This window comes from Tamandua tetradactyla, chromosome 7 (assembly GCF_023851605.1).
Source record: "Tamandua tetradactyla isolate mTamTet1 chromosome 7, mTamTet1.pri, whole genome shotgun sequence".
Lineage (NCBI taxonomy): Eukaryota > Metazoa > Chordata > Mammalia > Pilosa > Myrmecophagidae > Tamandua > Tamandua tetradactyla.
In genome coordinates, this window is record NC_135333.1 from 109,020,364 (window position 1) to 109,038,443 (window position 18,080).

Below are 18,080 nucleotides of genomic sequence, written 5' to 3' on the forward strand. Positions count from 1 at the left end.
ATTGATGATATCATGTTGATTGGACCTAGTGAGCAAGAAGTAGCAACTACTCTAAAATTACTGGTAAGGCATTTGTGTATCAGAGGATGGGAGAGAAATCCAACAAAAATACAGAGGACCTCCACCTCAATGAAATTTCTAGGTGTCCAGTGGTGTGGGGCATGTCAAGATATCCCTTCTAAGGTGAAGGATAAGTTGCTGCATCTGACCCCTCCTCCAACCAAAAAAGAGGCACAATGCCTAGTTGGTCTCCATGGGTTTTAGCAACAACATATTCCTCCTTTGAATGTGCTACTCAGGCCCATTTAACTAGTGACCAGAAACGCTGCTAATTTTGAGTGGGATCCTGAACAAGAGGAGGCTCTGCAACAGTTCCAGGCTGCTGTACAAGCTGCTGTGTCACTTGGACCATATGATCGAGCAGATACAATGATGCTGGAAGTGTCAGTGGCAAATAGAGATGCTCTCTGGAGCCTTTGGCGGGCCCCTACAGAAGAATCACAATGCAGACCCGTAGGATTTTGGAGCAAAGGCTTACCATCTGCTACAGATAGCTACTCTCTTTTTGAGAAACAGCTTTTGGCCCACTACTGGGCCTTAGTAGAGACCTAATGCTTAACTTTAGCCCACCAAGTTACCATGAGATCATGAGCTGGGTGTTGTCTGACACACCAAGCCATAAAGTTGGGCATGTGCAGCAGCACTTCATCTTAAAATGGAAATGGTATATATGAGATAGGGCCAGAGCAGGTCCTGAAAGCACAAGTAAGTTACATGAGGAAGTGGTCAAAATACCCATGGTCTTCACTCCTGCCACATTCCCTTCTCTTTCCCAGACAGAGCTATGGCCTCTTGGGGATTTCCTTACAGTGAACTAACTGAGGAAGAGAAAACTCAGGCCTGGTTTACAGATGGTTCAGCACAATATGCAGGTACCACCAGAAAGTGGATTGTTGCAGCACTACAACCCCTTTCTGGAGTATCCTTGAAGGACAGTGATGAGGGGAATTCCTTCCAGTGGGCAGGATTTTGAGCAGTGCAACTGGTTGTTCATTTTGCTTGGAAGAAGAACTGGCCAGAGGTGGGCTTGTATATACTGACTCATGGCTGTTGTTTATGGTTTGGCTGGATGGTAAGGGACTTGCAAAGAACACAACTGGAAAGTTGGTGACAAAGAGATCTTTGGAAAAGGTATGTGAACAGACCTTTCTTAGTGGGCTAAAAACGTGGATATATTTGTGTCCCATGTAAATGCGCACCAGAGCGTGACTTCAGCAGAGGAAGGTTTTCATAATCAATGGATAAGATGACCTATTCTGTGAATATCAGTCAGCCCCTTTACCCAGGAACTCCAGTCATTGCTCAATGGGCTCATGAAAAAAGTGGTCATGGTTGTAGGGATGGAGGTTATGCATGGGCTCAGCAACATGGACTTCCACTCACCAAGGCTGACCTGGCTACAGCCACTGCTGAGTGCCCTATCTGCCAGCAGCAAAGACCCACACTCAGATCCTGATATGGCACCATTCCCCGAGGTGACTAGCCAGCTACATGGTGGCAGGTTGATTAGGTTGGACCACTCCCTCCATGGAAGAGGCAGTGGTTTGTTCTAACTAGAATAGACATATACTCTGGATATGGGTTTGCTTTCTCTGCATGCAATGCTTCTGCCAAAACTGCCATCTGTGGGCTTACAATGCCCTATCCATCTTCATGGTATTCCACATAGCATTGCTTCTGATCAGGGAATTCACTTCACAGCAAATGAAGTGCGGGAATGGACACATTCTTGTGGAATTCTCTGGTCTTACCATGTTCCCCATCATCCAGAAACAGTTAGATTGATAGAACAGTGGAATGGCTTTTTGAATCCTCAATTATGGTGCCAACTAGGTGGCAATACCTTGAAGGGTAAAATTCTCCAGGAAGCTATGCCTGCTCTGAATCAGCATCCACTGTATGGTAATTTTTCTCCCATAGCCATGATCCATGGGTCCAGGAACCAAGAGGTGGAAATGTGAGCGGCACCACTCACTATTATCCCTAGTGATCCACTAGGAAAATTTTTGCTTCCTGTCCTTGTGACCCTGAGCTCTGCTGGTCTACAGGTTTTAGTTAGAAAAGGGGAAGTGCTTCCACCAGGAGAAACAACAAGTTTCCATTGAATTGGAATCTAAGAGTGCCACCTAGTCACTTTGGGCTACTCATGTCCCTGGATCAACAAGCCAAGAAGGGGATTACAATACAGGCTGGGGTGATTGACTCTGGCTATCAGGGGGAAATAGTACTGCAACTACACAATGGAGGTAAAGAAGAGTTTTCCTGGAATATAGGAGATCCCCTAGGGCTTCTTTTAATACTGCCCTGCCTTGTGATTAAAATCAATCAAAAACTGCAACAATCCAATCCAGGAAGGGCTACCAATGGCTCTGAAACTTCAGGAATGAAGGTTTGGGTCACCCCACCAGGCAAAGAACCACGGCCAGCTGTAGTGCTTGCTGAAGGTAAAGAGAACATGGACTGGGTGGTGGAAGAAGGTAGTGATAAATATGAACTACAACCACGTGATCAGTTACAGAAATGAGGATTGTAATGCTGTTTTGTTCATGATATACTATTTAAGATGTAAGATATCAAGTTTAAGAATGAATATTACCCAAGGACGTGCACCCTATTCTGGAGAGATTTAATGTGCTTCCAGTTATATGCAGGACAGTTGGGAATTGTTAGGTGAAAAAAAAAAACATGTGTCTTTTATTGTTTTCTATTTAGATAAGGAATAGTTTAAGGTAATGAGTATAGCTGCCAAGTTGCAAGGGATGGGATGTCATGGTCAGGTTCATGTGTGAACTTGTCAAGTGGTGGTACCTGTTTGTCTGTTTGGGCAAATGCCTCCTGTCTTTTATTATGGGTACATTTCATAGAATTAAATTATGATCATGTCTGCTGCATCCACAGCTGATTCCATTTGTAATTAGCCAAGGGGAGTGTCTTCTTTAATGAGTGATACTTAATCTAATCACTGGAAGTCTTTAAGAAGGATTCAGAAGAGACAAGTTCTCTTCCTGTTTCGACTGGCAACCTTCTCCTATGAAGTTCGTACAGACCTTCCATCAGATTCATCACCTTCACAGCCTGCTCTACAGATTTTGGACTCTATATTCTTATGGTTACGTGAGACACTTTTATAAATTATATATTTATAAATATTTCCTGTTAATTCTGTTTCTCTAGAGAATCCTATCTAATACATGCATGAAACCAGAGTGCCTCAAAGTATATGAGACAAACACTAATAACACTGAATGGAGAAGTAGACACTTCTACAATAATAGTTGGAGACTTCAATGCACCCCTCTCATCAATGGACAGATCATCTAGACAAATAATAAGGAAAAAGAGATCTTGATAATACAATAAATGAACTAAACTTAACAGACATTTACAGAACATTTTACCCAATAACACGGATACACATTTTTCAATTGCTCACAGATCATTTTCAGAGGATCATTTATGGGGCACTGTCATGGTCAGGTTCATGTGTCAACTTGGCCAAGAGGTGGTACATGTTTGTCTGGTTGGGCAAGTGCTGGCCTGTCTGTTACGATGAGGACATTTCATAGAATTAAATGAGGATCATGTGAGATGCATCCACAGCTGATTCCATTTGTAATCAGCCAAGGGGAGTGTCTTTTTTAATGAGAAATGCTTAATCTGATCACGAGAAGACTTTTAAGGAGGATTCAGAGGAGAAAGGCTTTTCCTGCTTCGGCTGGTGATTCTTGCAAATCGAATCCAATGGCATATTAAAAGAATTATACCATGTAGGATTCATCCCAGGTATGCAAGGATGGGTCAACTTAAGAAAATCAATTCATGTAATACACCATATCAACAAATCAAAGCAGAAAAACCATGATCATCCCGATTGATGCAGAAAAGACATTTGACAAAATTCAACAACCTTTCCTGTTGAAAAGACTTCAAAGGATAGGAAGAGAAGGGAACTTCCTCAACATGATAAAGGGAATATATGAAAAACCCACAGCCAACATCACCCTCAATGGGAAAAAACTGAAAACTTTCCCCCTAAGATCAAAAGCAATACAAGGATGTCCACTATCACCATTGTTATTCAACATTGTTTTGGAAGTTCTAGTCAGAGCAATTAGACAAGAAAAAGAAATACAAAGCATCAAAATTGGAAAGGAAGAAGTAAAACTCTCACTGTTTACAGATGATATGACACTATATGTTGAAAACCCTGAAAAATCCACAAAAACTACTAGAGCTAACAATAGTTTATGTACAAATCCACCAAAAACTACTAGAGCTAATAAATGAATACAGCAAAGTGGCAGGTTAAAAGATGAACACACAAAAATCTGTAGTGTTTCTATACACTACTAATGAAGAATCTGAGGGGGAAGTCATGAAAAAAATTCCATTTATGATTGCAACCAAAAGAACAAAATATTTAGGAATAAATTTAACTAAAAAGAAAAGACCTATACAGAGAAAACTATAAGAAGTTCTTCAAAGAAATCACAGAAGACCTAAATAAATAGAAGGGCATACTGTATTCATTATTGGAAGACTAAATATAGTTAAAATGTCAATTCTACCTAAATTGATTTACAAATTCAATGCAATACCAATTAAAATCCCAAAAACTTACTTTTCAGAAACAGAAAAACCAATAACCAAATTTATCTGGAAAAGCTATTTACTCCAAACAGCTAAAAGTTTCCTGAGAAAGAAAAAAGAACTCAGAGGTCTCATACTACCTGACTTTAAGGCATATTATGAAGGTACAGTGGTCAAAACAGCATGGTACTGGCATAAAAATAGATATACTGACCAATGGACTCAAGTAGAATGTTCAGATATAGACCCTCTCATCTATGGACAATTGATCTTTGATACGCCAGTCAAGCCAACTCACCTGGGACAGAACAGTCTCTTCAATAAATGGTGCCTAGAGAACTGGATACCCACATGCAAAAGAATGAAAGAGGCTCTATATCTCACACCCTACACAAAAAAATTAACTCAAAATAGATCAAAGACCTAAACATTAGATCTAAGACCATAAAACTGTTAGAAGAAAATGTAGGGAAATATCTTATATACCTTATAATAGAAGGTGGTTTCCTAGACCTTACACCCAAAGCACGAACGCTGAAGAAAGAAAGAAAGAAATGGTAACCCCTCAAAATTAACACTTTTGTGCATCAAAGAACTTCGTTAAGAATGTAAAAAGACAGCCTACACAATGGGAGACAATATTTGTAAATGATATATTAGATAAAGATCTTGTATGTAGAATATAGAAAGAGATTGTTCAACTCAACAACAAAAAGAAGACAAATTACAAAATGGGCAAAAAACTTGAACAGACACCTCTCAGAAGAGGAAATATAAATGGCCAAAAGGTGCATGAAAAGATGCTCAACTTCCCTGGCTATTAGAAAATTTCAAATCAAAACCACAATGATATATCATCTCCCACCCACCAGAATGGCCAATATCAATAAAACAGAAAATGTCAAGTGCCGGACAGGATGTGGAGAAAGAAGCACACTTATCCACTGGTGGTGGGAATGTCAAATGGTACAACTGCTGTGGAAGGCAGTTTGACGCTTCCTCAGGAAACAGTATAGAATTGCCATATGAACTGGCAATACCATTGTTGAGTATCTACTCAGAGGACATTATGGCAAAGATACAAACGGACACTTGCACACCAATGTTTATAGCAGCATTATTTACAACTGCCGAGATACCCATCATAAACAGCCCAAATACCCATCAATAGGAGAGTGGCTAAACAAGTTGTGGTATATACATGTGCTGGAATATTATGAAGCTGCAAGACATAATAAAGTTATGGAGCATGTAACAACATGGTTAGACCTTGAGGACATTAGGCTGAGTGAGATATGCCAGAAACAAAAGGCCAAATACTGTATGGTCTCACTGATATGAACTAACATTATTGAATGAACTTGGATAATTTCAGTTAAGAACAGAGGTCATCAGAAGATAGAAATAGGGTAGCTAGTGGTTAACTGGAAATGAAGGGATACAGATTGAGCAACGAGACTGACTGCAAAAATTCAGAAATGGATAGCACAATACTACGTAACTGTAATACAATAAGTTTAGAACAGTCAATGAAGCTGAATGTGAGAATGAAAGAGGGAGGGAGAAAAAATGAAATCAGATGGAAAGATACATGATAAAGACTGAAATGGTATAATGTAGGAACGCCTAGATTGTATAATGATAGTGACTAAATGTACAAATTTTAAAATGTTTTGCATGAGGAAGAACAAAGAAATGTCAATAATGCAGGGTGTTGAAAATAGATGTAAATTAATATTTTAAGACTTTAACTTATATGTGAGACTAAAGAAAAAATGTTTATTTGGCACAAAATTTATATTTCAACTAGTACATTTCCTAATATAATTTGTGTGCACAGTTTAACTGAGCATCATAAGTACATCGAAACTCCAGTAGAGCATGAGATTTTGTAGATTTGTCCAGAGTGATGCCTTGATAAATCCCAGAAGGATTTGAACAGTGAATAAAAAGTATTTGTGAAGTCCCCTTGGGGGAAAGGTGAGAAAGGGGGAAAATTCAACTTCCCTAAGTGGAAAATTCTTGATATTCTCACAAGCAGTGGGGACAACCAAAACAATAAGCTGAGCCCCCAATCTTGTTTGTTCATATGAAACTTAACCCCACAAAGGTTAGGCTAAGCCTACTTAAAATTAGGCCTCAGAATCACCCCCAAGAGAACCTCTTTTGTTGCCCAGATGTGGCCTCTCTCTCTTATACAACACAACAAGCAAACTTACTCCCTTTCTCCCTCTCTACATGGGACATGACTCACAGGGATGTGGACCTTCCTGGCAACATGGGACAGAAGCCCTAGAATTAGCTGGGACTCAGCACCAAGGGATTGAGACAACCTTCTTGACCAAAAGGGGGAAGAGTGAAATGAGACAAAATAAAGTGTCAATGGCTCAGAGATTCCAAACAGAATCAAGAGGATATCCTGGAGGTTATTCTTACGCATAAAATAGATATGACCTTTTTAGTTAAGGCATAACAGAGAAGCTGGAGGGAACTGCCTGAAAATGTAGAGCTGTGTTCCAGTAGCCATGTTTCTTGATGATTATATAATGATATAACTTTCACAATGTGACAGTGTGATTGTGAAAACCTTGTGTCTGATGCTTCTTTTATCTACCTTATGGTCAGATGAGTAGAAATATGGATTAAAAATAAATAAATAATAAGGGGAACAAATGTTAAGAAAATAAATTTAGTAGATTGAAATGCTAGTGATCAATGAAAGGGCAGGCTAAAGGGTAAGGTATGTATGAATTTTTTCTGTTTTCTTTTTATTTCTTTTTCTGAATTGATGCAAATGTTCTAAGAAATGATCATGATGATGAGTACACAGCTATGTGATGAGAAAAATATGAATGTTCATATTGTATGTTGATTGGTTTCATTAATAAATTTTCTTAAATGGATTAATGAGCGAAATGTGGGAGCCAGTAGCATAATACTTCTAGAAGAAAATGCAGGAAAACATCTTCAAGACTTAGTATTAGGAGATAACCTCTGAAACTTTACACCTAAAGCACAAGTAGTGAAAGAAAAAAAAAGGCAAATAGAAATTCCTTAAGATCAAGAGCTTCCACACCTCAAAAAAGCATGGTTAAAAAGGTGAAGAGGCAGTCAACTCAATGGGAAAAAATATTTGGAAACCACACATCAGCTTAAAGTTTGAGTTCTGTGTACATGAAGAAATTATACAGCTCAACAATCACAAAAAAATCAAATAACTCAATTATAAAATGGGTGGAGGATAAGAACAGACTCTTTTCTGAAGAGCAAATATTGATGGGCAAAAAACACATGAAGAGATGCTCATTTTTTTTAACTAAAGGAAATACAAACAAGATGACACTGACATATCACCTCACACCTTTATGACTGGCTGCTATTAAACAAACAAAACTACAAATGTCGGAGAGGATGTGGAGAAATTGGAACACTTATTCACCGGTGGTGGGAATGTACAATGGTGCAGCTGCTGTGTAAAACAGTTTGGCTATTCTTCAGAAAACTAAATATTGACTTGCCATATGACCAGGCAACACCACTACTCGGTATATACCCAAAAGAGCTGAAAGCAGTGACACAACAGACATTTTCACACTGATGTTCATAGCGACATTATTCACAATTGCCAAAAGATGGAAACTGTCCAAGTGCCCAACAATAGATGGGTGGATAAACAAATTGCAGTATTTGCATATGATGGAATATTATGCAACAGTAAGACAAAATAGCTCCTGAAGTATATGACCAAATGCATGAACCTTGAGGACATAGTGCTTAGTGAAATAATTCAGACACAAAAGGACAAATACTGTATGATTTTACTACTATGACTCTGGTAAAAGCAATCTCAGGGATTGAATTGTAGAATATGACTGACCTAGAGGTACACAAAAGCTAGGGAAGGGGGAAAGGCTGCCCAATGAGGTTGAACCTAAATGCACAGGAAAAGATAGAAGTCATGGTAACTAACTAGCAGAGTCATAAGTAATGTTGCCATATTGAAGGAGAGTATGATTGAATGGGAATGTGTAGTGTCATGTATCGTATGATTAAATCTACACTTATAAGAAAGTTTGCAGGGGAACTATTTCAATGGTTTGATAGTGGGCAAGCAGTCAATAGTAGAGGAGTATGGGGGAGAATTAAAAATGCATGCTATGGTCAGCAGTTAACAGGAAGACATCGAAAGTACCACAGGAATGTCTGTGGCAACTAATTGTTCGGATAGGGAAAAGTGATGAGGTAGTTTGGTTTCATATTGATACTATGGTTGTCTGCTCTTTATCACTCTAAATCAATGAAAATTGACTAAAATTGAGAGTGCTGCTGATTGTACAACCAAGCAGGATTTTGTAAGAGATGGTTTGTTTATTTTGTACATTATCCATGATACCCAATAGACAGAGGGAGTCGATGGGTCAGTGACTGAGAAACAGAATGGTGAACTGTGATACATTTATGTGATGTGGCTACAAAATGGAAGAATGTAAAAGAGCACACAATAAACTGAATAAACCTTGGGGACATGTGTTGTGAAAAATAAGCCAGAAAAAGAAATATGTTAAGGTCTATCAGAAAATACTTACAATAAAATGGGAGCATAGATTGTAAGCCTTGATAGCAGCTACACTTAGTCTGAAGTTGTAAACGTATTTCTAGATTCTGAGAGACTGAGCTACATGTGTGTCAGCTGGTAGTTCTCTGGGACTTTGAAAAACTCTGTGACACCTAAGACCCAGAAATGGAGTGCTGCAGCCTGAAATTAGCATGACTATGTATAATAACAGTCAGAGTAGCCAAAAAAGAAATCAGGCCTCAATTAGAGCTAAAAACAAAGTCAATCTGGCTGTGTCTAAGATAAATCAGAGTACAGGGGAGAAGATGAGAATGTATGTATTCTAGATCTTCACCTGATATATGACACCCAAGGCAGACAGGTTTATTATGTCTAGAACCTAAATTTCAGTAACACATAATCAAAATCAACCTGTCTAGATAGCTCATTTAAACAAAGCAAACTCCTGGAGTCCAGAACAGGAACAAGGCCTTGTAATTCTGTGTAGTTTAATCTAATACCAGGATACATCTCAGACTATGGTGGGCTGAGTTCACACCTAGAGTTCTGCAGCTATGAAAGTCAGCATTACCCCATACAGCACCTGTTTTAAAACAGCTGAAAAATAGATCAGACTTCAATTAGGATTGAGAAGTTAATCTGGGTAGGACTAAGGTAAATCAGACAAAAGGGTAAAGGATGATAATAACTGTATTTTAAAACTGCAACTTCTGTGTGAGATCAGAGAGCTGTTTGTTTGGTACAAAATTCACATTTTCAGCACAGGATCTAATTTAACTTGTATGGTCAGTTTATTCAAACACCATCACTACATGAACCTTGAATAGGGAACGAGATCTTATTGGTTTGTGCAGGTAAGTGTGATGCCTGACACATCCCAGAGTAATCTGGGCAGAAAATTAAAAAGTATTTGCAAAGTCCCCTTAAGGCACTGTGGAAAAATGTGGAAACAATTAACTTCCCCACCTGGGGAATTCCTGATATTCCCACAAGCACAGGGGGCTACCAATTTAATAGACCAAACCCTCGATCTTGGGGCTTGCCTTTATGAAATTTATTCTTGCAGAGTTGAAGCAAAGACTATTTATTATTATGCCTGAGTTACCCTCAGAGAACCTCTTTTGTTGCTCAGAGGTGGCATCTCTCTCCAAGCCAACTCTGCAGTTAAATTCACTGCATCCCCACCTACATGGAACAGGATTTCTAAGGGTATAAATCTTCCTAGCAACATGGGTTCTGATGCCCAGGGAAAACACACAGTATGTTTGATACTGTGTCAAACAGTAGAGACACCCAAATCAATAGGCCAAGCCCTTGATCTTGAGACTTACTCTTGTGAAGCTTATATACATAGCAGAGACGCTTAGCCTACCTATAGGTATGCCTAAGAGTTACTTCTGGCGGACCTCTCTTGTTGCTCAGATGGGCCTTACTCTCTCTAAGCCCAGTTCTGTAAGTGAAATTATAGCCCACCCCCCATAGATGGAACATGACATCCAGAGGTGAAAGTCTCCCGGGAGGCATGGGAGATGACTCCTAGGGATGAGTCCAGCCCTGGCACTGTGGGATCAACAATTCCATCCTAACCAAAAGAAGTGTAACTAATAAAGCATCAGTGGCTGAAAGAGTTCAAATAGAGTCAAGAGGCTGCTCTGGAAGTTACTCTTACACAAGCTTCAGTTAGATATTGCTACCTATCATAGCTTGCCAAACCCCAACCAAAATCATTCCAGCCAATCCTAAAGAACATCTACAGCAATATATAAGATTCTACAAATGTTCCATGCACTAGAGTAACATTCCAGAAGCCTACAGTCTCCAGATGGGTCCCTGGACCAGTTAAGTCCTGAAACCTAGAGGGTCCAGCCTCTCCAGAACAACAGCTAGTTCCATCTCCCTGCCCCATATTATTGACAGCCCTTTCCAACATGAGAAAGTTAGAATGGGCATAGGCCAAATACCCCTAAAGAGTGGGATAGAAAGATCAAAGGTGATGGTGGAGGTATACAGAGAAGGTGGAATTTAACAAACAAATATGATTGCTGAATCATTAAATTGATATTTCTCTTAGTCTCCAGTATCTTAGAGCGGTTAGAAGTAAAAACTTAAAACTGTGGAATTGTAACCCATACCAAACTCTGAAATCTGTTTTACAACTAATTGTTGTGCTGTGCTTTGAAATTTATTGCTTTTATTTTTGTATATGTTATTTTTCACAAAAAAAGAAAAGTCAATTGTGGTGATAAAAAAAAATATTTGTTCCTTCTAGCCTCTTATATTCTAGTGCAGTTAGAGGGAAAAATCTGAGAGGATGGTATGGTAGTTCATGATAAACTCTCGGATCTGCCCTATAACTACTTGTGGAAGAGTGCCCAGTAGATTATTGCTTTTTTCTTTCTTTGCTTTGTATACATGTTATATTACACAATAAAAAAAGTAAAGAAAAAAAATGAATGTAGGGATCTGGGGTGACGGAATATTCCTAGCAAAGTGAGGGTTCTGAAAATCTGTGAAAGTGATTAATCTAACTGAAATTTGTACCTAGGAGGGATTGGAATGGAAAAGGTATGTTGTATATGTTTCCACAATTAAAAAAGAAAATAAGGGGATCTAAACAGATCATGGCATTAAATACAACACATTATGCTTAATGGCTCTAAGAATGGAGGAAAAAATGTTCAAAAAGACATTATTGAACTAAAGGAGAAAATTGAATATAGAATTTAAGCTTTATATTTATGTTTCTTGAACTTTTATGTACCTAAGGTGATACATAAATGAATATCCATGTTCTTAGGAAATGTATATGAAACATGATGTGTTCATGGAATATGATGTGTGCAGTCTGCTCTCAAATGTTCAAAAGATGGGTAATAGATAGATAGATAGATAGACAGACAGACAGACAGACATATGGCAAAGGTGGAAAAATGTTAAAATTGGTGGATCTGGGTATCTGCGGAATGGGGGAATATTGGAGTTCTCTCTATGGGGTATTATTAATTTTGTAACTGTTCTGCATGTTTGAAACTATATCAAAACTTTTTAAAACCTTAATAAAAAGATTTAAAAGGCAGAAAGGACAGGAACAGAATGGCTTTTAAGCATTTTAGTTTGAATGAAAGCACTATAGCCCTATAGCACATTACAAAAAAATAATTGAAAACATTGGTTTAACCTAATAGACTGTTACAATGAAAGACAATGAATTTAATAAGCAAATATTTCTCTAAATAAAATTTCAATGTCCAAGCAAATTATCATTGAGCCTCTGTGTGGCTTTGCAGCATGGATTCATCACACTAGAAAGAGTTGACAAAGCAGTTAAGGCAAATGACTGGTTATGGGATTTCTTTCCTTTCAATTTGTTATTGCTTTTTATTCATTTGATCATCAATTCACAGATACACAGCAAATTTATCTGGTGAAATTGGCTGGGAATCACAGAAAGAAAACATATTCCTTGGAGTATCGACTGAAGAACAGTCTTTTTTACAAGGAGAACTGTGAAATAACCCATTGTCTTCTCTGTTTGTGATGAACTTCTGACACAAGAGTTCACATTTGATGATCCTGGTCTCTGTTTCAACCCAGAATTTCCAAAGAACCATTCCTTTCAAGGTGTTTATTAAATGGCTTAATTCTGGACTACAAAGTCTGACATCAAGTTTTCACTATGGGGAATAATTAACATTGCCTGAACCATTCCCTGGGCTACCTGCGAATCAGATGAGCTGCCTAAACATAGCTGCTCTGAAGATTAGACAAGAGTATCCTATATATGGCTGAGACAATTTACTCAGAAAAACATGAAGTGATGCCAGAGTTATGTTGTTTGAGACCATTTGAAAAAAGGAACTGCCCTGGTGTCATTTCACTTTCATAGTGAAGAATCAAAGAGAATATCTCTTTATGAATAGAGTATTATAACCTCATTCACAAAACAAAGTGTTTGAAATACCTTCTCCAGATCATTTTTATTTTTAGTAGTTAAATCAAATCCAAGATCCTGCAGCTACATTGAGTAGCTGATGGTCTTTTGAATGGAACATTCAGGTAATGTGTTTTTGGGTTTTTGGAAGGGAATAGGGATGTGATGATGGCTGAACACTTATTAAGTAAGGACTCTGAAATTCCCTTTTTCAGGCAGCAAAGAATGGCCACGACCAGGAAATGAATTTGACCAACATGACATCCTACGCATGGCCCGAAGTCCTATTTTAGCACACGCAGAGGAAGGCTGGATCTGATGGAAAATAATCTCTGTTCAAATAGCCAGAGAATATTTATAAAAGAGACCTAAAGTTTTTTAATAAACCAAAGTCAAATGCACAGATAGGCCTTGGTACTTACATACTGAGAAAAAAGTGTTTCAGTATGAAAGTCAACAGGGAACTCCAAATTTCTGCATGCTAAGATAAATGACCTAATTTCCTGGGGTTGGAGAATACTTCTTTTTTAAAGATCTCTTCCTATGGGGCAGGGAATAGCAGCTACTGGTAATTCCTGGATCGTGTGAGAGGTCTGGTAAGCACTAAAAATTTTAGGAATATGGGCTTTTGAAATTCTATCCCTCCATTTTTTCCCTCGTACCAGGCTTTGGACACTGGCGAGGAATCCTTCAAACCACCTGTTCCTGTTTTGTTCACTCCTTCTATCACCTCTTTATTCTTTGCCCAGAAGCCTGGCATTTCACAGGATGCACACCCATCCCAGAAAGTGATTTCAAGACAGAAGGAATTGGTCCAGCTTCTCTTTTCCTTGCTCTTTCTGGAGTCTGGCAGCATTTCTTCCTGAGTAGCATTACTGTCAGTAACTTCAAGATACTTAATCTTTTTAAACAAGAGGATGCAATGGGATTTCAAATGCCAAACTTCCTTTCAACTGGGAACAAATGGGAAAAGAAGGGTGGTTACACTTGTTGTTTTCAAAATTACTTTCTTTACAACCTGTAAAACAAATTATCTTGTATTAAGATCTATTGCTCATAGTCTACAATCATAACCTCAAATATTAAAAATGGTGATGAGAATCTATACAGAGCAATAGTGTATGGATTTTTTTAATGCATATTTTATCATATTTAAGTCTCTTCACAGCTTTAAAGGGATAGTATATTTTCATTTCAGTTTTCAGAATAGAAGCAAAGGCCCTGAGAAGTTAAGTAATACTCACATGTAAAACTGCGGTTTGATTCTAGTCTGATATAAGAGCCTCCATTGTGAGTCACTGCAGTATGTTGTCTCCCCACAGTTTAGCCTCCAGCTATTAAGAAATATTCAAGTTGTCTCAAACATGCCTTACTACCTCTCAATCCTGATCCTTTGACTTGGGAAACCTCCATATAAATACGCTTGCATTCCGTGATTCCCCTGAGAAATATTTATACTTAAAATTTTCCTCAAATGTCTTCCATGATGACTACTGTCTTTTTTCGAAACCATACTTAGGTCTCCTATTGCAGTTAATCACACTGTGATTTAATTGCTTTATTTCTGTGTTCTTGTGAACTGAGGCATTTTAGATACAGGAATTAAATCATATTCATCTTTATGATCAAAGTGACAGAAACAAAACCTGGCCCATAATTTCTGTATGATTGTGATATTAAAAGGGATCCAATGTAACTGTATAATACAGTGAATCTTGTGCTGGATGATGGCTGTGATTAACAGCACAAATGTAAAAAACTCTTTCATGAACTAGAACAAATGTATGACAATATTACAAGAAATTAATAGGAGAGTGGTATATGGAAAAAATGTATATATTGTAAGCTATGGACTACATTTAAGAGTAGTATTTTGAATCAACAGTAACAAATTTACCAATACTAGGGGGTCAGTGGGCAGGCGATAAGTGATATATGATGTTTGGTTTTCTTTTTGCTTTTTGTAGTCTTTTAATTTCTTTACTGGAGTGATGAAATTGTTCTAAAATTAATTGTGGTTATGAACCCACAACTATATGAAGGTACTGTGAGCCATTGATTGTATACTATGGATGGACTGTAAGGTATGCGAAGATTTTCCACTAAAATTACATTCAAAATAAGGAAGCAAAGCAACATGAAACTTCTTTGGAGATCTATGTAACTTCACTAACCATATTTTTCTACATCCTTAGGGATCAACCAGCTAAATGGCTTTTGTGAACCACAGCACCGTGACAGAATTCATCCTTCTTGGACTATCTGCTGACCCCCACATCCAGCCTTTGCTCTTTGTGCTTTTCCTGGTGATTTACCTCCTGACCATGATGGGGAACCTTATGATGTTGTTGGTGATCAGGACTGACTCTCACCTCCACACTCCCATGTACTTCTTTCTCAGTCATCTCTCTTTCATTGATCTTTGTGTCTCTTCTGTTATTGTGCCCAAGATGTTGGAGAATCTTCTGTCCAAGAAGAAAACCATTTCAGTAGCTGGCTGCCTGGCTCAGATTTTCTTTGTGTTTGTCACTGGGGGGACTGAGGGTTGTCTGCTGTCAGTGATGGCCTATGATCGCTATGCTGCCATCTGCCACCCACTGGTCTATGGCCAGGTGATGAGCAACCAGCTCTGTGTGCAACTTGTGTGCATCTCATGGAGCTTGGGTATTCTGGACTCGCTTATTAATATTACCCTGGCAATGAAAATGGACTTCTGTGAGGCCCGTACCATCCCACATTACAGCTGTGAGCTGCCCTCCCTCTTCCCTCTGTCCTGCTCTGATGTCACCATCAACCTCATTGTCATGTTCTGCTCTGTTGTCCCACATGGACTTGGCACTTCCCTCTCAATCTTCTACTCTTATGGCCGCATTGTCTCCACCATCCTGAGCATCAGCTCCACCTCAGGCAGATCTAAGGCCTTCTCCACCTGCTCCTCTCACCTCATTACAGTGAGCTTATTTTATGGCTCAGCTTTTCTTCGTTATCTCATGCCAACCTCAGGATCACTCCAGGAGTTGATCTTCTCCGTGCAGTACAGTGTGATCACACCCATGCTGAATCCCCTCATCTACAGCCTGAAGAACAAGGAGGTAAAGGCAGCTCTGAAAAGAACAGTAGAAAAAGTATTTACAATGTTTTAGGTGACAGAATAAAGAGAAGGAATAACAGAAAATTAATATACAAATGTATGTAGAAGGATATTGAGTGAATTATCATTCAGGAGACCTCATGATTGTTTATGATAAGAAATTTGGTTAAATAAATAAAAAATGCATAAGAAAGAAGTACAGAGCTATTATAGAGTGGATCATGTAGTCAATCCCACTCAGAAAGAAAAGAATGGATTAAATATACACACCTCAAAGTATAAAATTTGATTATGAATATATTAACTAATTATTTCAATTTCTTCTATAATATATACATTAAGGTGAGTTTGGGTAAATTATACATCATTATTTGTAGTTGAGTTTGGGAAAGTCTCTAAAAGCTGTGTTGTCTTCTAAGTAGCAAAGTGCCTGAATCTTTGGAGCAGAAAGCTCACAACTAGAGTTCTTTGGGACATTGGATAATAACTTCTGGTTAGAGCTGTCAGGAGAGAAATAAACAAGCCTCCCCAGTGGAGCTGCAGCTTTCCTCTTACAAGGATTTTAATCTGGGAAGTGACCTGTGGAGAATTCCACTCTCAGGGAAGCACTGCAGACCTGCTTCTTCCCTCTCTCGGGTTTAAGTGATGATCTGGGTTTGCAGCTGAAGGACAAAAGTTCTGTTCAGGACACTTCCATGAGGCACAAAAATGGGGCTTAAATGAAAGGAATGTGTGGTAAGCCCTTCAAAATAAGCAGATACAAGTTAGGTTTCAGGGAGAATTATAAAATAGAATCTGTTTGGTCAGTCTTCCATAACTTCATGAATTCCTATATTTGTGAGAAATGTTCTTGGAGACTCCTTATTTGACTTCTGGAAGGGAGTCACCCAACTCTACCCACACCGTGAGGATGAAAGAAAATGTTTGCCCTTCAAACACAGCAATTCCCTATAAGGGGAAAGGCGTTAAGTCCCCCTCCCCCATTTTTACTCCCCCAGAATTTCTCTTGTATATTGCTACTTTTTTATTACCTGTTTATTACCAATAGCAGATTTATTCTACCTGCTGTTAGTAAACTAAGTAAGTGTCTGGCCACAGTTGTTGACAGTTGGAAACTCTGCATCAGTTCCACTCTGCAACCTAGCACCCATTACAGCCCAGCAGAAAATTTCTCATTGATATGTTTTATATCTTCTTACAACTTTATGCAGTCATGCACCATGAACCATATTATATTCAGAGCTTTTTTACTTAAAAAATGTTGTATGTACTTTTTATTAATGCAAACCTTTTAAAAATACAATTTTAGTTATTTTAATAATCTAGTTATACTCCAAGGTGTGCTTGCCAATCTCCAATTATTAGAAATACTTTTATATTTCACTACTGTCATTTATATCATCACATATTTTAGGAGAGAGTTAAGGTAGTATTTTACTTTTAAGAATTATGTATTACATTACTTGGTAAAAAGACGTTTCTGTATGTATAACTGTTCTAACCTAGCATTGGAATTACTGGATCAACGCGTAAATGTTTGTTAAGCCATGTGACTTGTTTTGGCAGATTCTTTTACAAAGTGGTTTTTTAATCACCTTACTGGGATGCCAGCCATGCATCCTCTGTGTCTCTATCCTAACCTGTATTAGCTAAACTGCTTTTAAAAGATTTCACTAATATGATAGACACAGATGACATATTCACATGGTTTTGTATTTCTTTCAGAACTGCTGATTGAGCAATGTCCATATTTGCTCAGCAATGATATTTTCTCTTGTCTAACTGGCTTATTCATCTATTTTTCCTATTTTATGCACAGTCAGTGGTTGTTC

At 38.2% G+C, this 18,080-nt stretch overlaps 1 protein-coding gene across 1 annotated transcript; it reads left to right on the top strand.

Annotated features, from left to right (window-relative positions):
- Positions 1-15,367: 15,367 nt before the first annotated feature.
- Positions 15,368-16,300, top strand: LOC143689934 (olfactory receptor 8S1-like). Its single transcript, XM_077167964.1, has one exon. The coding sequence runs from the start codon at positions 15,368-15,370 to the stop codon at positions 16,298-16,300; it is 933 nt and encodes a 310-aa protein (XP_077024079.1).
- The last annotated feature ends 1,780 nt before the right edge of the window (positions 16,301-18,080 follow it).

What these genes read in the sequence shown, in the direction of transcription:
- LOC143689934 (XM_077167964.1), top strand. Translation starts at nt 15,368, where the DNA reads ATGGCTTTTGTGAACCACAGCACCGTGACAGAATTCATCCTTCTTGGA.